General features: G+C 40.1%; 1 protein-coding gene across 2 annotated transcripts in view; it reads right to left on the reverse strand.

Moving 5' to 3' along the window:
- The window catches only part of LOC143694989 (uncharacterized), a 126,272-nt gene that overhangs the window by 32,821 nt on the left and 70,930 nt on the right, over positions 1–22,521 (reverse strand). Inside the window, exon 7 of one of the 2 annotated variants that reach the window (XM_077184342.1) lies at positions 18,463–18,762. In XM_077184342.1, coding sequence (XP_077040457.1) covers positions 18,463–18,762 — 300 coding nt within the window. Of the gene's footprint in view, positions 1–18,462; positions 18,768–22,521 lie in introns of those variants that run through there. The other variant, XM_077184352.1, reaches the window with a different exon arrangement.

Genomic DNA, 22,521 nt, shown 5'->3' on the forward strand with positions numbered 1-22,521 from the left:
GGCAATCAATTATATCTCACCAGGGGACATTTTAATTGGAATTGTGGTTTTGCTGAAATTTTAAGGACTGCATGCTGTACAATGAAAGACCAATGACCAAAACTTGATAGTTTGTCCCACTAACTCTGATTTTCACCACTTTGCATATGCAATCCTCTGAATCTTAGCCACCCATAGAATGATGCAGGTCCCAATGGTCCTCTGGGTATCAAGTGGTCCACACAGTGCTCAAAACTGAGTCAATTTAGAGGAATCAGGGAATTTTTCATTACAGTCAAGAAAATCTCCAAGGATAGATACATTATAATTCTTTGGGAAATCTGGTACAATATCTTACAAATGTCACAGTCAAAAAAACTGACCTTAATATCTAATCAGAATTTCCCCTCTTCTGTCTTTTGCCCCTTAACCTTTTATTCCCTAACTCTAAAGAAATGATAAATCACTTGAGACTTATATAAATAAGCATTTTAGTTATATATGTCTTTCATTTTCACATGCAATCAAAATGGTTTAAATTAAATTAATGTTGTCTGCCATTTGAAGTCCTCCTTTAGTTTTCTTTACATTCAAAATACAGGTTCAGAGTAGACTTATTTAGAAGTTTCAGTGTTTTGAGATCCTTTATAATTTTCAGTGGTGGAGTTGTTCTAAACTCACCAGAATTACTAATCCTGTACTTCCTTCACAGTTCCTCTAGAACTAGCAAGTAGGGGAGTTTTTCTGATATTACAGGCTCATGTACTTCTCTAGAAGGAAATTTTGAACAATGACTTTGAAAAAGTTCTTTAATTTAAATCAGCTTTCTTTATCATACCAAAGAGATTTTGATTTTCAATTTTATCCACGGTTTTAATACGCTGGTATTCACACTAAAGCAGATATTTAAAGAGATGCAAACAAAAGTTCAATATGAGATATAACAGTGTAAATTTCACATTTTCCATGAAAGAACAAAAATATATGCACACACAGTAACTGGTGCTGAAATTATAGTGGGCAAGTTGCAGAGACCCATACTGACAAGACAGCCTCCCAGGCTCAACACCGGGATGGGCTCCACAAGCCTTACTTGGATGCAGTGGTTCCCATGCAAAGAGCTCACCACCTTTGACTGAGTTTTGCATGGTGGAAGTACTGAAACACATGGGTATCCTCCAGTAATAAGGGAAGGATTCATGGAAATGCCTCTGGGTGGGAAGGGTTTGGATCCATACCTTCTTCTTCAGGGAATGTTCTCAGTGCCCAGCACCACACACAAAAGGTGGATGCAAAATATCACACCTCCATGACCCTGACACACCATCAGCCCTTCTTGTCCCTGCTCAACCCTCTCTGTGTTATCCCCACCCTGCCACAGGCCAGGACCACATTTCAGGCCCCCAGGGCTGTCAGCCCCTGCCCCTGCAACACCACAGCAGGGTCAGTGTCCATGCCTGGCCATGGGATGCTCCAAACTGAGTTCTTATGTTTCCAGGGAGGTGACTGAAGCCTGGGACTGGGGCTGCCCCAAGGTCTCACAGTGGCCCTGTTCCTGGCCTTTCTGGGGGGACAGGCAGTGGCTGCCAGACCCTGCCCTCTGTGGGGGCTGGACTCATGCATTTCAAAAGAAAGCTGTTGCCCAAAACCACCAATCCTGAAGTAGAGGGCAATATCTGAATCCAAGTCTCTCAAAGGTGCCCAAACCATGAGGGTAGAGCCTCTCACAGCCATTTCCTAGCCACAGGATCTCTTGGCTTGGTTCAGCACCTGTTGTAGATCCCTGGTTTTAGTACAGGAGTGGGAAGTGAGTGATGCTGTGAATTCTTCTCCTGGAGCTGGGCACCTGCCTTTAGGCTTTGCAACACCAGCAGTCTTAGAGTCTTGAGACCTTTTCTTTTTTTCTAGTCTGCACTTCAGTGCCAAAGTTGTCTTTTGATCTATCTCTTACTGAGAAGTTACTTTGCAAGGGAAATTTTAGAAGTCCAGAGGGGTCTACTTTATTCTTTCTCCTCATTGCAATAAAGACCAGAATTGAATGAGTGGGAGGCAATATCAAATGAGGGGAATGGATTTCATCACCCTTAGGCTATTTCACCGATCACTCTTCTTTACACTGAGATCCTCTGGGCATTGCAGGAAGCCAATAGTTTTTAAATGCAAAGTTAGTAATCATTAGCAAGAAACATAAGAATCTCCTTCCAGCTGGGAGAGAAACTGATGGTGAAGCAGTTGAACAGAATGCTGCTATTTACATAAAAGCAAATATCACACAGTATAAGAGCCATTCAGTGAGATCTGCCAGAAGGAAAGAATTTATAGGACATAAAGTAGAAGAATACTCACAGATCCTTATATACCTCTGCCTGTGATATAAACTCCACAGGAGGATTTCAGGTTGATGGTTTTATTCAGACATAAGCTAAAAACAATCTAATCTTATTTTATACTATTTCAGTGCCAGAATAGGTCTACCCACTATAATTGTATCATAATATGGCAAGTAGCATGTTTCAATGTGGCTTTAGCCAAGAGAACTGGCATATCTAAAAGGTGTCTACACTGCAGATACTTGAAATTGTGCAGACATAACCAAGTTGCTTTTAAACTAGCTTGTTTGGGTAGTCAGCTCACCTTAAAATTTCTTAAAAGCATTACCAGCATTGATTCTGTCATCCCATGAAGAGCCCTCTGTGCAGGGCTCTTCAGACATAAAGAGAGAAGAGCAAAGGGGAAGCGTTCTGTGCTCAGCAGTAAAATTGCCTCTCCTGCTGCAAACAAGAGGGTGAGAACTGGGTACAAGGACCTGTATTTCTGCTGTAATGATAAAACCTTGAGTAACAGCCACCACCAGGGGCTGCCTGACCTGACAGACATCCCACCATTAATTTTACCATGGATCATGGGATTTCAATTTACTTTGCTTTGTTTTGGTGCCTGAATGCTATTAGGTCAGTGCCCTGTGTCCCAGTGTTATCAGCCCATAGAAGAGTCTACCTGCTTGACTAAAAATCTGCCACAGAATTTTAGACAGGAAAAATCATCACACTCTGAGAACTGGGGAGAAGTAGACTGAATTCTTCCTCTTGAACTTCCTCTTGAACTTCTCTTGGCCCATCCCTCACAGTGCTACTTTCTTGCTCATTACAATTTGGACAAAACAACACAAACTGTAAAATCTAACTTTGGTGAGTTATTATTGAATTCTTCATCCCTTCTGTGAAGGATCAATGAATTCACCTGCTGAGATCTTGTCCTTGATGGCAAATATATGTTGTGAAGCCCTCCCTTTGCCATGTAATATACAACATGTGGCAAATATTAAACTTATATTCTGCAAATCCATGTACAGAAGTGTAATGAAGATACACCTGAAATGGTGCAAATACCACCACTCTTCCCAATGTAACTCATGCACATGCACACACCTTGTGAGGATATCCTATCAATGCACATTAGGCTTAAGCATTTGGGATAAACCTGACTGAACTGTGGCTATCTACAAAAGCAAATTGAGAGGAGGAATACGAAACACCTAAAACTATGTCAGTGAGGGAAGCAAGTGCCAATTTTGGCCTGAGCATGTAATATAGTCAGTATTTACACATGTAAAAAGGCATGTAGCAAAACCTTTTGCAAGGAACTCATCAGGGAAGCATATGCTGATAATTAAAATCTGTGGCTGATCCAACTCAGAGATTTGCACTGTCACCACAACCAAGGTATTTAGTACATATTGTGGTTATCTGAGGAAGCCCATTGTGAATCACTGCCCTCTTCAGAATATATGTTCTGTGACAAATACAGCAGGATTTCTCTTTGATGCATATAGTATAAGGTGAACATGGTGGTTTGCCAAGGCTGGGATGTTATGCAGGACACCAAACTCTATCCTCTGGCTCTAGCAAGTGAGATGTTCACCACTTTGTCTTGCAATGAGCCTTCAGTGCACTTGCACTGACTCTTGTTCAGGCTGCCTACATCTGCCACAGGCCTGCTGGTACTGCCAGGGTGCAGGGGCGCCACAGGACATGGCATACATTTGATAGGTGAAGGACTGGCATGCCAACTGTTTCTCATTAGCACCTTCTCCTCCAGACCTCACTCCTGCTAAGGCACCAGGAACAACATTGCACACTGCTCTTGTTCCTGTCCCTGGGATCCTTCCACACAAGTTGCTTTTCCATGTTTGATTCTGCTCCCATGTATCAGTGGCTCATTCTATATCTGCTAAAATGCTTTATCAACTCTATCACAAACTAGCCACTTCTAAATCCTAAACATTAAAGCAGAATTAGGCCCTAAACAAATTAACTTAAAATGATTAAATTTAAAACAATTTAGAGTGTCAATGACTGCCTCTCTCTCAAACTTCAGTTCCATAACACTTATATTGAGGTAACACATTTACTCAAGCTAGACCTTCCCTCTCCTACCTAAGTTTTCTACAGGCACCAGGGTAGGCCATCCAGGTGTGACAAATGCAACAGCTTAGAGAGGGCTGAAGGTCTGCTGTTGGCTGACAGTAACTGGAATGAAATTTAGAAATATAATCCTGAATTGTTTTTCTATTCATGAATCAGCTACACTCACATGCCTATAACAATTTGGTCAGGCTGGCCTTTTAGTGCCTTTAATTTTCCCTGGGCAAGGTTTAGATCCAGTGACTCTAATAGCCAAGACAAAATACAGTTGTTTTTAATGACAGATCACCTGACCAAGCCTCTGCTTTAGCCATCTGTGCATATTTCACTTAATCCCACTTCCTAAATTAAACTATTTAGAGAGATTGTAAGCCATAGGAGAGTGCATCAAAAAGCAATAGAACTCAAAACACATAGAAGGAGTGAGAAGAGGATCTTTAGCTCTTCAGCAAGTGTTTAGAGTTTGAAAAATACTAATGCTTAAGCTTATAGCAGCAAAAAATTCTTCATTCTTCTTGGGCTCCAGGCCAAAAAAATCACATGTGTTTAGTGTGAAAGTACAACATTTACCATTTTAAGTTCCATTCCCACCTTAATTCAAAACCACTTATGAGAAAATAAATTTTATCAGTGAAGATATAAAAACCATAATAGCCCACTTAGAAAATATAATAGATGTTAGAAGAAACATTCACTATGTACTTTGATGGATTAGCCCCATTGGTTCCCCTCAGCTTTTCTAATTACAAAGATGTTAACACGAAATTTACTCTTGAAGACTCTTGAGGACCTGCACAAGACACTTGTGCGAGTTGAAATGGTGGGGACTATGCTAATTTACAGCAAATACCAGTATATAGTAGTTCATTGAAGTGAAGTGAGGCAAATTGAAGTGAACCATTTGGAAATCCTATTAGTCATACAATCATACCAACAAACAGCTAATACTACAATTTGTGTGGAACTGAAGAATTTCTTAAAAGACCAGTTCTTCTAGCCAAGTCTGTAGAGTTTTTTTAATTCTATCTTTCTCCAAAACATTCCTACATACCTGAAAGTATATAGCCCACTTGTCTGTAAGCTTGACTACCTTTACCAGCTGTAACAAGTGATGTAAGTGATGTTCTCTCTCCCTCTCTCCCCTAGAAGTCAATGTGGAACAATATCATCAGAACATTATGGCTGCAGTGCTTCTCATCTTAAGCCAACTAAACAGTGTTCAAATATTGCAGTTCAATGGGAATGCCCATTGATCTAGGGTATGTTTAGTCTGTAAAGAGTAGAGAGATCTCTGAGGCCTTCTGCTTGCCCTCACCCTTGCTCTGGGAGGTCCCAGGAGCCCCATGCAGAGACCTCTGCTTCCCCTGGGTCTCAACAGCATCAAGCTGGGAGTGTATGGCAGCACACACAAACCACTACACCCTGCACAGCCACAATTCATTTAGTGTTCTCAGCCCCTTGGGAAACACAGACATGTGTGGTAGCATGCACAGACTGCTGGGCCACCTCAGCAGGACCCCACAGAGCAGGGTTACTACTACCCTCAGTGAGGTCATGTGTTGTCTACACTGTTGTGGTTTGACACTGGCCCAACACCAGGCACATGTGAGAGTCGCTGGCTCACACACCCCCTGCCCCGGCCCTGCTACAGCAGGGCAAAGGAGGGAAAAAAAATTACTAAGGCTTCATGAGTGAGATAAGGACCAGGAGAAATATTTCAAAGGCAAAGCAGGCTCAGCTTAAGGTTGCAAAGTGCAACCTATTACTAACAGAATTGGAAGAGGATAATGGGAAGCAAAATAAGTCCTTAAAACACGTTTCCCCCTCCCTCCCACCAACAGCTCAGGGAGACAGGGCATGGGGGTTTGGTCAGTTCATCACCAAGATTTTCTTCCACTGCTCTGGGAGAGGAGTCCTTCCCCTGTGAGGCCATAAGGTCTCTCCCATGGCAGACAGTTCTCAATGAAATTCTCTGGTGTGGGTCCACTCTCATGAGCAGCAGCCGAACTGCACCTGCTGCAATGTGAACTCCTCCCATGGGCAGACAATCCTCCCAAAACTGCTGTGGCTTGGCTCTCTTCCCACAAGGTGCACTCCTCCAAGGACAGGCTGCTCCAGCCTGGGAGCAGGGGCCTTCTCTCTCCACCAGGTCTCCCACTGGATCACAGCCTCCTCCAGGGATCCACCTGCTCCAGCATGGGCACCTCCCCCACGGGCTCTGGGTGGATCCCTGCATCCCCCATGGATCCCCATGGGCTGTGGGTGGATCTCTGCATCCCTGTGGATCCCCAAGGGCACAGCTTCTTCACCATGGTCTCACCATGGCCTGCAGAGGAATCTCTGCTCCGGTGCCTGGAGCACCTCCTCCCTTCCTGCTCCACTTGATGTCTCCATGCTGTTTCCCTCACATGTTCTCACCTCCTCCTCCTCTTCTCTGACTAGAAGGAAAAACCCATGATTTTGTTTTTATTTTCTTCTTAAATATGTCATCACAGAGACATCACCAGCCTCTCTCATTGGCCCAGTTTTGCCCGGCAGCATGTCCATCTTCAGAGCTGTCAAGGATTGGGTCTGCTGCACATGGTGGGAAGCTTCCAGCAGCTTCCCAGAGGAGCCATCTTGTAGTCCTCCTCTTACCAAAAAACCAGGCTGTGCCAAACCAATACATCCATTTGTAGCTATATGCTAAAACATGATACCATTCTACTACAGGTCAGAGTAGGTATTCATGAAAGGGTAAGAATAGACATCCTTATAAGTGAATTTTAGCCTTGATCTTCTATAATCTGTTCCTCAGGCCTCCAATCTATACTTGTTCAGTAGTTTTCCTCACAATCCAGTACACTGTATTTTTGTGGTGATTTTCCATTGCACAAATAAAAAAAAAAAAACCTCACAGACCATTTTCCATGTGTGAAAAGAACATAGGTACAATTTTTCCACTGTTAATATAAACACTATCCTTTTGTAAATTCAGCCTTAGACTATTTTGATAGGCAGATAAATAAGGACTTTTACTACAGTCTCTGATTCCCAGGTGGGTGGTATTTTCTGTAGTGTTATTACCACCTGTATAAATAGCAGCACTACTGCTGGTGTAATTTGGACTGCTGTGGATGTATACACTCAAAGCACAATTAGATAGTTCTAGTTGTTCTCCTATAAAGTGATAACTGCAGTCACCTGGCATTTGGTAAATATATTCAGCAACCTCAGTGCTCCAGAACATCTCCCTAATTTACCACAAATAAAGAACACTGCATAAAGCCTGGCATCCCTTGTGAAGCATCCTGTAATAGCTAGCAGAAGGGGGAATACAGCACATTCAGAAGCCAAGGTACTTCAGCTCCAAATATCCACTAACAATATTTATTATGTAAGATTTTAGGCTTGAATAAGAGCACTCCTACACCACTGTGTTTCTCTGATGTAATTAGGGAGGAATGTACCCTAGCAAATATACTGATCCAGAATGAAAATATATTTGCAGTGCTGTAGCACTCTTTAGTCTGAATATCCAGTAGGAAATGGAAAATTGGGTTTGGCTTGGTTTGGTTGGTGTCCATTGTTACATAATTAATGGTCTGTGCCCTTTTGTCAATATTTATAAAGAAATTCATTCAAGAATAAGTAATGTTGTATTCCATAAACATGAGCACTGAAGACTACAAAGGGAAATGTATTCTTACCCAGAGGTACATTCTTAAAAGACCTGTGTGATGTCCCAAAAAAGTCCAGAAAAAAAAATGAGGTATGTCCTTAAACCTCTGAAGAAGTAACACTGCATCACTAATAAATTGTGATGCATCATCACTGTAGTCTTTAGCTATTTCATGTCATTAAGGAAGGAAATTCTTGATTTTCTACTTTTTCCCTTGCATCCCTTAAAGGGTAGCATAACCTTTCCATCATAAAAGCATTAGGAGAAGCTAGGGTATTAAAAGCAGCTAAATTTCAGTACTTCATTTAGAGTATCCAATCCAGTAATGTTATGGGATGTATTTACATTATATGTCAACTCTTAACTTCTATTTCTCCCTCCTCTTTCAAGTTTATTGATTTATCACTGCAGAATATGATAATTTCATCTGAGGCTTTGCTTTCCCTGATGGCTCTTTTCTTAACCAACTAAAGTGGAATATGTGGGATGCAATTCCAGTGTGCTGTTGAAAAGAGTAATTTGGTTCTGAGATTCAAATAATGTTGCCTCCTTTGAATGAGCAAAATATATTAATTTTTCACAGTTATATTCAGTTAAAAAATTCTCCCAAAAGCAACATTTTAACTGATTACAATCCTATAGCCTTGATGCCACAGTGGATATTAATACTTAAAATTAATGATCTTGATTGCCATCTCTTCATCATACTTACAAGTTTACTGAACTAATTAAAAATATATTAAAATTAATGAATCTTTGAAAGTGATTAAAGTGGTTTCTCACCAGGAGAAAGAGACTTGAAACATCAATTCTGCCTGTGTGTTTACATCTACCATGATTGAGAGTGTTTATAATTCAGCATTTTCATTAAGGAGCAACAATTCATTTTCTCCTTTTTAGAAATGCAACTCTCAAATTTACAGTATTTTCTTTTCTGTTCTAATTGCAAATATAAATTTGGTTTAAATTTAGCAAAATACTATTTATCAAAGGACAAATCCAAACACCACCACCTTTAGAGGATCGAGTTGCACTGTAAGACACTAGCAGGTAGAAGTAAAGAAATAAAAGGCAAAACCATACTTTTCTTCTTTTAGCTAGCCCTAGGAAAGTGACATAAAAATAGCATTACAATATTTTAAGTACCTACTGTGACTCCTACTTTTACATAGTTTACAAATGTTACAGTTGGCATAGAAATTATTTCATGAATGTAACAAATTTAGTTTGATTCTCTCCTTAAGCAACCTAGAAACAGAATTTATTAAACAGATAATTCAAGTGAGAGAATTCGTTTTACCCCCACTTTCTAGTTACACTGGTCATTATCTCACATTATTACTTTCCAATGGAACTGATTTCTAAAGTAGTTACTTAGAGAAATATTTGAAATATTGTCAGGGAAAGAAGTTTCCATGAGTAACATGTTTTAGCTGACTTGCTCTAATCTAAATATTGGTTCTTTTACATAGGTAGCAAATCCTCTTTTTTCATAAGAAGCAAGACATTTCTGTATCAATACGAAAATTCTTCAAATGGAATTCCAAACTCATTATTGTACCGCCTGCATTTCCATGTATAAATATTTTTAAAGCCTAATTTCTAGGAATTTTCCTCTTCTGCATCTAAATGAGTTCTGTCGTCATGCTGTATAGAATCATAGAATGATTTGGGTTGGAAAGGTCCTTAAAGATCATCTGGTTCCAAGCCCATGCCATGGGCAGGGACACCGCCCACTACACCAGGTTGCTCAGACCCACACCAACCAGCCATGTAACAAGGGGGAAGTTGATAAAGGAATATTATAGGAAAATAAAATTCAAACCAAAAGAGGAAACACCCTTTTTACAAAGCCAGAATCACCTTCTTTAAATTCAAAGCAAGAATCAAACACATAAATGCAGTAATCCCTGAGTGTATTTGGAGAATCCTTGCTTAATCCAATGTCAGTGTCAGGCAAGACTTTCAGAAGCAAAGAGGCAATTAGAGAGAAGGGAGTGAGACACAGGACATGAGAGACTGGCATACAGTAAAATACATGGGTTTGCTTCAGTGTGATGCCCTGGGGTGATGCTTGAGAAAACATTTGTTACATTTGCTGAAATTTCATTTTGACTGGCTTTTATTTATACTCCACTTTGCAAAAATAAATACCCTTGAAATGCCTAAATTCTGAATACATAAAGCTGTCAAAAATTATTTATGTGAACACAGGCAGAGATTGGGACTTTGTAGAAGAGAATCATAAAGGTATTTATTAGTCATGATCTCCTACAGGAAGACCTAGCTTAACTAAAACATATATAATTCAAGAAACCCAAGCTAATGAAGGTTTATAGTCTAGTCCGTTTTTATAATTCAGTATGGACTAGTCCAACATTATGTAAAATTTACTTTGAAGCTCTTTTAGCCATGAAAGTCAGCTCTTGCTGCATTGAATTACCTGACTGGTTTCTAAAAATTGTCTTATTCATGTCTATTGATTATAATAGAGTTTTTGCAACACACTGTATCTACTTATGGGTTCCTTGCTCTTTTTCTGCCAAGTGTATTGCTACATGTATACCTTTACACAGAAATTAATGAAAATTTGTCCTTCATTGTAAATCATTAAGATCACCTTAATTTAGTATAGCTTATTAGTAGGTTAATGGTAAAATATCCTACCTGTTGATTTGAACAGGTATTATCATAAAGATAATAGCTATTAGCTCATTAAATCTATTTAGTTCATCACCGAGACAATAGATAAAGAACAAAAATGCACTAAGCAGAAGGGAAACCTCTCCAGGATGTATCTTAATATCACTAGCACATATTAAAAACTGAGAATGTTGTGTTGACAAATTATCAAGCTGACTCAAGAATCACAGCAGGAGAAAGAGTGCCTTCTTTCACCTTGCACTCTTTGAATTGGCACAGGCTGGGCAATAAAAGGATGGCTGAGGGGAGTATTGAAAACAGCTTTACAGTTTCCTTGAATAGAAAGTCTCACTGGTAGAACCTGATTATATACTGTGATAATGGAGTCAAGCAAGTATTTACTAAATCACTTTATCTAGGCATTTGGCCACCATCAGTAAATAGATATGAAGAGCAGCATTGGATGCTCTATTGGCATATGAAGAACCCTAATGGATAATGAAGAAAACAAGATCCTAAAAAGGAGAAAGAAAAGCAAATAATGCTTTTAAAAGAGTATTATAAAACTGATATAAATTTAAATAGGTATCAAACAAGTATATGTGGATTTGATCTCTAGACTACTACAGAAAAGGTGTTTGAAATCACCCAGTATTACATTCAGAAAAATCAAACTTGAAGACTTGGCATAAAATTTGAAAATTAGGTGAATAAAGGAAATAAAAAGGGTCTGAGCTGACAATAAGGTGTGGAAGATAAAATATCAGAAAATATTAGGAGGAGCATTTAGCTGGAGTCTCTAGTCATCTGAAAATAGGTGCTAACTAAGTTAAGTGTCCAAGGTCCCATAGTCAGTGAAATGTATTCAGCTTTAAACCTGAGTCAGCTGCTGAAAAGTCTCTGAACTAAGATTGTATATTTTACTAGGTGTGTATTTGGAGAAGTCTGAAATTAGATTGTCTGTGTTACAAGGTTTGTATTGGAAGAACAGACATGTACGTGTATTTGTTGCTCAAATCACTCATATTAATCTTTCTGAAATTTTTCAGAAAAATTCTTTTATATACTATAAGGTAGATATGGACAGGGAATGGTTATGGTTCAGCACACAGGTCCATTGGAATGGTGAAACAAGATGTGTTCAATCTGATCCAGCACTTAAACAAAACCCTAACATAGGTTTTATACACAAGAGTATCAGGCTTACAGATATTTGCATGTGTTCATGTATACAATTTGGCAATCCTCTGAACCTGAGGAATATGTCAATTTTGTCCTTCAGGTGGGTCACATATATCAACTAAGCAAAAATTTTGTACTTTTAAGGGATTCTGATGAACATGAGCTGAAAACAGTATAGGCCCACAAATGTAAATGCTTGTTTTCTTTCATGAACACTTTTAAACTTTGAAGCATTGTTGTGAAAACAGTGCTCTACCAGAAAATTATTTCAAATGTTTGTGAGAAAAATCCTCAGCTTGATAGTAAAAGTAGTATTCATAAATATGTTTTAAATGTTTTTATCAACAAAACATAGAAATACTCAGATGTTTTTTCCATCTGGACTGTGAGGAGTTTGCACTTATATTTGTAAAAGACAGGATAACTCAACACTTTAAAAATAATCAAAGTGAGAATTGTGTGCACTTAAAAAAGTGTGAAATATTTTATTTAAATTTCATATGTCATAAATAAAGCACATTTCCTCATGGTTTCATAATTCCCCTTTTCCTTGACACTTGTTACCATTTTTGCCAGACATGAACTACCCAACTTGGAAGTTAGATGGAAACTCTGACACCTTCAAACATGTAACCATGTAGATATTTTTCACCAAAGGCTGAGACCCAGACAGGAGCATTTGCACAAAGCAGGTGCATTCAGATTACACTGAACAAACTGTTGGCATGTAGAAGCATATGTTCTCTGATTTTTTAAATTATTTTAGAGTAAAAGTTTAGAGATAAGAGGTAGCTCCCCAAGAACATCAAAGGCTTGGGATTACAACCACAAGCATAATTTAAAATTACCTCCTTCTCTCTCATTACCCCTTAAAAAACCCTCCTTATCCAAAAGCATCCTGTACAAGACAGACTCAAAGACTGTCTTTTTGGGTCTTTTAGTTTACAGCTGTCTTTGTTAGATTCCTCATATCCCACCACTATGTCCCTCCACACAGCTTACTGCTTCAAGCTGCTCCTGAGATGTCCTGGAGCAATCCAACTGAAGCAGCTACAAGCAAGAGGTCCAGGTGCAACAACACAATGGAGATCACTATCTGCATCGACACCTAGTCCAAATGATTCTTACCTAAGAGACGCCCTTTTGAAGGAGTTTCATATCACATCCCTACATCTCCCTGTCCAGAAGCACATACCTCATGCAGGTCTCAACAGCTCAAGCATCCCCTGTGCCCCTCTTAGCAACAGACCAAAGCAAGAGGCTGCCCAAAGGAAGACTTCCATGTTCACATAGTAGATCTTATTTAGGTTTAGCAGAAGTGTTTGAACACTAGCACCTGTGTACATTTTGTTTGTTTGCTTGTTTGGGTTGGTTTTTTTTGCCTCAGGGTCCTGCTTGTTTTCATGATTTTTTTTTTAATGACCCATCAGAGGGATTTCTGTCAGCTATCAGGAGGGGCCACACCAACACAAGCTTCCATGGCAAAGAACAGTAGCCAATCACAATGATCTAGCCAGGACTTCCTTTCATTTTAGTTGAGTTATGGAAAGCAGTGCTTGGTACTATCCACAGTCAAAGCAGCAACTCTGAGAAGCAGCAAGTGGTCATTTGGAAGCGTTTCACCAGCATTTCAAAGGAAGCTAAGGGTTAGGATTTGTCAAGAGGCTCTGTCCAGCAGCTGGGCTCCTTTCCTCACAGGGTCTTATGTAACCATCCCAGAGGTTACCAGCAGCTAAGGCTCTCTCCTTCTTAAGGAACTCTACCACTCACTTTTGATCCACGCTCCTCCAAGTGTCTATTGTTTCTCAATGAGCACCCTTTGTTTATAGGTGTTTGAATTTTACCTGCACACCTTCTTTCCCTAAGGGCATGCCCAGGCTGTGGCACAGAGAGAAATCTCAGCTGCTTTCATCCAGAAAGATTTAGAGAAAATCCAGGTGGTCCCTTTGAGGAAGAGGCAGCCTGTGTGTGAGCTCTGTGGAGCAGGCCTGTGCCTGTGTCCTTGCTCTGGTACATGCACATGAAAATATATGGAGTCTGATTAATATTCAGCATCCACAGCAAGGCAGTTTTTTTTACATGCAAATATTTATTCTTGGTTTTCAGTCTTCTAATGATGAAAGCAATACCCTAAGATTAAATCTGGTAGGTATTTGGAAAGTGTGAGAGAGACTGTACCCCTTGAGTCAGACAAAGACAGAGCTGATTTGTGCCTTAATCTCCACATACCACACCAGTGTTCCTTCAAATAGAAGGAGGTGTTTCCTGTTTAATGACAGAGGCCAAACCTAGAAATATCATAGAGCTGCTTGCTCTTTAGTGGAGTTAGAACAGCTTCCTGCAGGCCCTGAAGTGTGCTAACTTTATGATGTTTTCTGTGCTAGTATGAAAACAATCTCACCAGCAGCCCCAACGTCTTGCCCTGAAAGGACACTCAGTGGTTACTAGAGAAATTGAGAACTGACAGAAGAGGTCCTCATCAGTATGAGGTACTGAGGCACCATGCTAGAAGTTAACAATTTGCTAAGATGCAGGCAGGTGGGTGCCTTGCCACTGTGGGAGCTGATATTCTGTGGGGCCAACAGGGTGCAGGCACACACACACACAGACAGAGCACTATGGACATTGTGGATGCTCATCAGGGTAAATCAGCTGGACAGCACCTCACAGACCTTCACAACAAATGTGCTGGTAGATTTGACATGACAGCTCCCCATGAGATTGCTGTGGCCAGTTTCCAAGAGCTGATGCATGCTCATGCTTGAGCTATTGTTGAGAACAGGAAATGGGAGCCTAGCTAAAATAATTGTCTGTCAAAAATGAGTCACTTAGAGAAGCACAGCATCAGCCGTGTTAGGGGGGAAAAGGATTCATCAGAGACTTTATCCACTGGTGGTGCCTCATTTGAGGGTAGTCAGCATGGCTTCTTTAAGGTGCAAGAGGCTTAAGTAGGTAGCTGAAAATTATCTGCTTGATGCAACTGGATTTCCAAGAGGCTTCTTAAAACTCTTTTATCAAAGAGAAAGAAAATAAGTATGTAGAAAACAAAACTGCATACAAAAATCAAAAGAGAAAAGAGGATTAATGGTCATTTCTTAGTGCAATCTCTAGTCAAATTTTCTATGGAACGGCGCTGAAACTTTTAATGTTTAAGATACTCAAATTTTATCACCTTGAAAAGAGGATGAATGAGGAGATAACAAAATTTGCAGATAACACACAAATATCCAAGGCACTGAGAACAAGAACAACCATGCTGATTTTTTCTTTAAGGGGCCAAGCAGCTGGACAATAAATTGATAGATGAAGTTCAGGGTAGATAAATTTAAAGTGATGCACATGAGGAAAACCAGTCTTTGCTTCACACAAAACTTATGAGCCCTGCACTGACTATTACCACTTGGGAGCAAGACCTTCATGTTCTGATATAAAGGTCCACAAAAAGCATCATGCTACTATTCTATAGCTGTTGAAAGAGAAAAACAACAAATGTTTAGAATTATCAGGAAGAGAATAGAGAGCAAAGCAAAAATCATCATGCTGCAGTATAAGTCCATGTTTTATCCATGCCTTGAATATTGTCTTCAGTTCTGCTCTCCTCATCTGCAAAAGGGCATATATGGTTTGTAGAAGACCCACAGGGATAAATAAAAGCAGAAAAAGCTTGAGGAAGAGTCTGGAACTGTTTATTACGGAAAAGAGGCATCTTAGCGGTTTTGAGTAAAGATCCAAGAAATCTTTAGCAACATAAAGAAGGTGGGCAGAGATCAGCCACTTACTGTTACTCCCAGAACTAAGGACAAAAAAGCAAGAGCTGAGTTCAAAACCAGCAAAAGGAGCTAGTTCTTCATGCAAGTGGATAGTACACCTGGAATTCCTTCCTACTGTGGCTATGAAAAAAACATATATGGGTGTAAAAAGACGCCAGGCAAATGCCAGACAGACATAAATAGGCAAATGCCAGACAGACCCTATACAACACCACAACAAACAAGAAAACCTCAGAAAAGAACCTACAGTGACCTGAGCAGCTGCAGCTATAAGAGGAAGTATCCTGTTCATGGTCTGAACAATCTGAACAAACAAAAGTTTGTTCTTATGTTCTGCCCTTAGCTCTCACAGAGAGCCACCTATAGCTGCCTTTCTAGCTTGAAATAAGTGGTCAGTTGTTGATTATTCTGTGCTATGGGGGAAAAGAAAGTGGTACTAGTGATGCCCACGTGCTAGAGATTGCATCCAACTCCATCCAGGGCACTGTGACTCCTGAGCTGTTCAGATCCTTATCACCTCAGCATGAGCAGTTGCATCTCTCTTTTTTGGCCTTCTCTGAAAAAAAATTTAATTTTAAAGTCCATATTTTCTGCACATACAAGTGTATGTTTGTATATTGGTTCATTAGTAAGTTAAATAAAGCACCATGAAAAAGCCAACCCACTGCTCATACCAGTTCTGTGAGTGAGATAAGGTCATTGTTGCCTACTCTAAGCAAAAGGGGTGGCTGAGGTGCTTCAGGAATACCAACACAGTAGCATTTCTTTTGCCATGCAGTCACTATATTTTTTCTGGTCTCCAGCTTCTTCTCTTTCTTTTAAGTCCTTTGCTGGTGGATAGATCCTGACTGGTGCATGAATGAGGCATCAACTTCCCTCTGTGATCTTCATGTTCTCTTTATTGTTTTGGACTCCTTACCTCTGCTTTCTGTATGCTAGATTTAATTGGCATTGGATCAGAATCAGAAAGACTTAGGCTCAGTGTGGCAGATGGCAGGATATGTCTCTGCTAGAATTGGACATCATGTTGCATCCCCAAAAAGGCTTTTCTAAGTATAGATAGGAGCTATATCTTCTCATTTTTAAGACATTAAATATTGGCACTAAACCCAAAGAAATTTTGGTAGTTTGGGATATCATCTATATCTACTATCACTCAAGGAGAATGATAAAAGAATGTCTGGGGAGCAGCACAGCAAGTGATTCATTTTTAGATCTATCTAATGCATCAAGTGATATTAGTCTAGAAAGTGTGCCATGCAAGTTCTGGTCTCTGATTACTGACAGGATAGGTAGGAGGGAAAAAACCAGTGAGCAAGCAAAGCATGTCATATGCAATACCCAGTACTGCTTGTCTAGCATGCAATAATCATTCTCCCCACGCCAAAGAGTGGAGCAGATCCAGACCCACTTCTCAGCCACAAAATCCCAGTGTCCTGTGTGGAGGGCCTTGCATAAGGGGCTGGCATAATTCTGTGCAGTATATGAGCAGTAGCTCATGTATCAGCCTCCAGATGACATAAGTTTAGTAGGAGCCTTTAGACTTGGCAAGATTTGCCTGGAGATGTTTGGAGCTTTTAGCTTCAGATTTAGCCCAGCAGATTTACCACCAAGAATAAGAAACTGTTTTTACCTCCCGGATTCCAGTACAGCAGAGACCAGTATCTAAAGGAGTAGTTATTGCTATCAAAGCTTAGTTGTTTACATTAGAAATACCATTTTATTCTCACCCCATTTCAACTGCTCTTTGGATATAGTTAATGCCTTTAAAAAGGAGCCAAAAGGGAGTCCTTTCTCTGCTTGAACAAAAATCACTCCTTTTAGCTTGTGTTTTATTTCTGTTTTGTCTGCATTTCAGAAGAAGTCCAACACTTTAAATAGCAATTTGGAATCAGTGTTTCCTGCTGTATTTCTCTTTCAGTCAGGGCTGATGTATGTACATTCTGAAAGGACAATCCTCTTTTTTCTCTCCAGCTGAACATTAAACACTGCCAGAGCAGCAGAGCAGAGGGCCACTGGGAGGTGAGCAGAGCCTGCCAGCTAGGAAATCTGGAGAAAGTGTGATGCAATCCTCTTCTCAGCTACACTGCCTGTTTATTGACAACCAGAAAATACTTCCTTAAAGAAACTGTTTGTGGCATTCAGCCATGTACCATGTATACCCTTCTGGAAAGTAATGGACAAATAATACAGTTTAAAGATCCTTTTAAAATTTTAGAAGCCCATCTCAGTCAATAAAAAATATTGCCCTTTTATATTCTGAATTTCTCCACTATTCAGAACAAATGCTTGACCACAGACCCATATTTTACCCATATATCAGGTATTTCTTCTTTCCCCCATCTATATATACTTGTACAACATATAAATACAGAAGAATAGATACATAATGCTTAAGCCCACAAACATCCTGTAGAGAACACAGCATATTTTGTTTTAGTTTTGGAAAGACATTCCCAAGTTCTCTACACACAAAACCCAATGCCAACCAATAGTGTCTTTTCAGATATACACAATAAAGCCAAGGTTGCAGCAACCCAATAGTGGGATCCTAGTTCAGTCTGCCTGGTTCCAGTACAGGTCCCTCTCCCCAGTGCAAGCCCAGGTCCCTCACCTCTTCAGTAATGAGGTAGCAGGCCTTGAATTTTTTAACTTCCAATGCATTATTACCACTCTGTGCTTCAGCCTCTCCCATTCTCAAAAGCAGCATTTCTCACTGCTTTCCATCCCCCACAAATGGTTTATGGACATCATTGACACTGGAAAGGCTCTGCTCCCTTCCCACACCCCACAGAGCTCTCACCTTTATCTTTGTTGGTCCCAGTGGGGTAAAGGCTTTTTCATACTTGTGGCCAGATGTTTCTCTGCTTAGAGTAGGCTCCTCTGTGGATGCACGTGGCCTTCCTGCTGCATGTTGAATCGATTCAGGCAATGTCTTTGAGTGGGAGCTGGTGAATCTGAGGATGCTGCAGCTGCTGTTTAAAGCATCAGCTGGTAAATGTTTTCTCTCTGCAGGCACCAACCTCTGCTGCCAGCCTTGTTCCCCTTTATGACTAAGTATCCAGTGCTGCACACACTTGGTACCAGGAGCTTTATGCACCTGCTGCTCTGTGGAGATAGGAGGAAGGGTGTTAGAATTGTGGAGCATTTTCTTGGAGATTTGAAACCCAGACAGACTACACAAGAGTTTAATGCTGTCTATTATTGCCTTTCTTACAACTGCAGTCTGGCCTTTGAGATTGGTATTAAATGAGAAAAGCTTTCACAGCAACTAATTTCAGGCATCTGATTCACTCCCTGGCCCTGCCTCCCCTCCCTTCTCTTTCCTGAGCTCAGGAAAAGCAGAGAATATGAGGCAAGGAGCCCACATCCCACTCAGCTGTACCCACGGCAACCCCAAGTGTCAACAGATTCAAAATTGGTGCTCCCAGACATTCATCCTCTTCTGTCTCTGCCCAAATAGTTGCTGTATTTGTTTAAGCACAGGGAACCCAAACACTGTGGGGATGCCCTGCCTGTGTGTCCATGAAGGAATGGCAGCCTGTGAGTATGGCCTGAGGACAGCTCCTGACTGCACTGAGATCTCCCTTCACTCCTGCAATAGAAAGGGCAGAGGATGGCATATCTGGAGTTAGGCTTCCCTAGGGATGTTTCTCCAGATTTCATCTACTGGTGAGTGCTCTGCTAAGACCTGCCATGCAACTGGCAAGGGCTCCTGGACCCTGGGCACCTCATTCCTCCTCCTTATGGACTCCTTGTGGAGTTTGTGAACTCCTGACCAGCCTGGATTAAAGGATTCTTAAATAAAGGATCCCTCAATTTAAGGATCCTTAGTAGTGCCATAGAATTATATATTTGTTCTTCATATTTTTCAGGCTTATTTATTTTGTATTACTGTGTCACTGGTATCTACAATTTGTCATTCAGAGCTCATATTTTCTCCACACCAGGTTGGGCAAACAGTGGGCTGACTCAGTCATTCCTTCTGCATCCTTCATTTCTCTAGCTAAAATATAGATGTTCCCCTACACTTCAGTGGTTCTTAGCAGCAACATAAATTAAGTAAAAATATTCCTTTAATTCCCCTTCTCTAAAATCTGTTGAACCTCCACCTCTTCAAGATGGCCACATGCTGCTCAGAATTGATCCCTAAATCAGGAACATCCTTCTTTCCCTCCTGCTCAAACACTTCTATGTTAATTTTTAACAGACTTTCTTCACACATTCTGATCTTGAAGGAGCTGTATATTCCACATTTCTGTTTTCCTTCCAACTTTTACCAAATGATGCTATTACAAAAACTGTTGCTTTTTTATTTCATTTAGACTGACTATCAAGCATTAGAAAGTAGGAGTAAAACACAGGACATCCTCTGAGGAAACAAATGCTGGTAAAGGAGAGGAACTGGAAGAAAGAGCCATATAGAGAGTCTTCCTAGGGCATGAGCCAGAGAAAATGACCTTTCAGTTTCTCTTTATTTGTGCAGTATTTTAGATTTCTCTGTGACAGAGACATTTAAAACCCTAAAATTGCAGCGTCTCCACTCCAGGCAGTGTTAAACTCATTAAAAACTTTCTCCCAAGCAGCTTGTGACCTATAGAGGTATCAAACTCTGTCTAACTCAGATTCTTTAAACTCACAAAACTATAGAATGGCACAAAACCAGGGCAGACTAATCTTACATATACTACACCTTTGGCTCCTTAGTTTCTTCTTGAAGAAAAGTGTTCCTTAATGTTTAACTATGCACCCAGGAGCTCACTATCCTTCTAGGTTGCTTAAATAAAGCTAAGGATTGATAAAGAAAGAAACACTCATATAGCTGGAATCTCATATTACCTAACTCTGCCACCCCCAATTTCATATTACCTAGCTCTGCCACACATTTGCTTCCCTAAGACCTCCAAAAGTATTTTTCTCTCTGATATTATTGTATGCCATTGTCCACAAGATGTCTTTAAACACTTGAATAGTACTGGTTTTAACTTCCCATGGAAAATTACTCTGGCTATAAGTTCTCTAAGTTCCTAACACACTGACATCAGGTAATACTGAATTCTCTTCTAGATACTGCTTTTGATGAAATAGTGACCTGTCCAGTAAGGTCCCAGCTATGGTAACCCTAGCCAGTGATCTGCCTCCACTTAGGTGAAATGATTTATTGGCCATGCTGCATCCCATTCCTCATGCTCCTTTAAAAAAAAAAAAAATCTAGCAAGAAGTATTGTCTGTTGCCCAATGCACTGGCAGACAAGTTTTAAAATTAGATCATTAGATCTCTTTCTGTAGATAACTAAGGTGCATAAAATACTGGAAAAAAAGCCCCAACTTATTTTCAGAGGAATTAAGCAGGGTGGATAACTAGATATGCATTGGCATTTTAGAGTTTGCAGTAGAACAGTAATTTCTAATGACCAGCTTGCATATGGCAATTCTTGGGATCTGCTTTTCTCCACACCATGCCCTATTAAAGGGAGGCCTGTGACCTATGGCACAGAGAGATATAACTGCTACAGTAGGGTTTCTGCCAGTGTGAAGCATGAAGAGTCTGTTCTCCCCCAAAGTACAATAATCCTTGACTTTCTACCTACAAAAAGACACAAATAAAGAATATTTGGTATGAAAGCTCAGAGTTCACAGTGATAGAATCACCTTTTCATTGTTCTGTACTTGTTGAAAAAGCAAGAAGCAATGCCATGGTTAAATAACTCAGGGAATGCACCTTAATTCCTTATTTCCTAGTCTGCAAGAAGAGTTGTCTCCTGCCTTTACTTGCACATAACCTTAAGGAACATTCCCTGCTGCTGTAGACCATTCCATCTCAGGAGCTCAGAGCAGCTTTTCAAACAAGAACACGCTGCCTACCACAGAACCTCTGTGGCTCTCAGCAGTCCAGGTACCCCTTGGATCCCAGGCAATATGGCATCCTCAAGACTGCACAAGGAGCTCCGAGGGCCTTAGTCACAGCTACTTTTTCTTCTGCTCTCTAGTACCTTAAGAACTAATCCTAACATGACCAATTTTTTAATAAAGAAAAGAATGACAATTTTTTAAGGCATTAAAAACTAAATTACCACTTTTCGTGTTCTTTTCCTGCCCTTTTCAGAGACAAAGGGAATATGAAAGAAAGGGATGGAAAAGGGAGTTTATAGCACACAATCATAAAAGAAAGCCAGAAGAATCATACATTTTTGACCTGAGCTTTTAAACATGTAATAAATGTTACCCTGACATTTTTACTTATTTAGTAAGAATTTTTGGCCAGTGTTCGACCAATTCACTTGTTCAACTCAGGAGCATTATCAATAGTACATGAGTTTAATCTTGTTCCAGGTTTATGTGTTTTTGCAGCAGGAAGCTGAAAGGTTCATTATTATTATGCTGATATTTAAAGCCTTTATTTCATGTTGTATTTATACTGGAAAGTTTAAAATTTCATACTTTCTGAACATTGCTTCCATTTTTCTTGGGTTTTTTTTGCAAAAAGCAAATATGTGAGGTTAGTGAAAAACACAACAGCTTGGGAGTGGGGGAAGATAAAAACCAAAAGGTAAAATTCTTGTTGTGACACATTTTTAAGATGCTTTCTCATACTCACATGATGGGAAGAATATAGGATGTGCAGAAGCCAGAGGGAGAACTTCTTAGTGATTATTCTGAGGACAGATTAGAGATGTTGTTTGCACAACTTTGGTGAAACTCTTTGCCTTCCAGACTCATGAAGAAAACAAATGAAAAAGATGAGTAGTTTCTCAATTCTGTTTTGTTCTTCTCTCAAAAGAGAGAATGCCAATAAGATGATGATGTTGTTTCTTTTGATACACATGGTGTCTATCACTGAGGTGGCTTGGTTCTGCAGAAC

Source organism: Agelaius phoeniceus, chromosome 1 (genome assembly GCF_051311805.1).
Source record: "Agelaius phoeniceus isolate bAgePho1 chromosome 1, bAgePho1.hap1, whole genome shotgun sequence".
NCBI classification, from domain to species: domain Eukaryota; kingdom Metazoa; phylum Chordata; class Aves; order Passeriformes; family Icteridae; genus Agelaius; species Agelaius phoeniceus.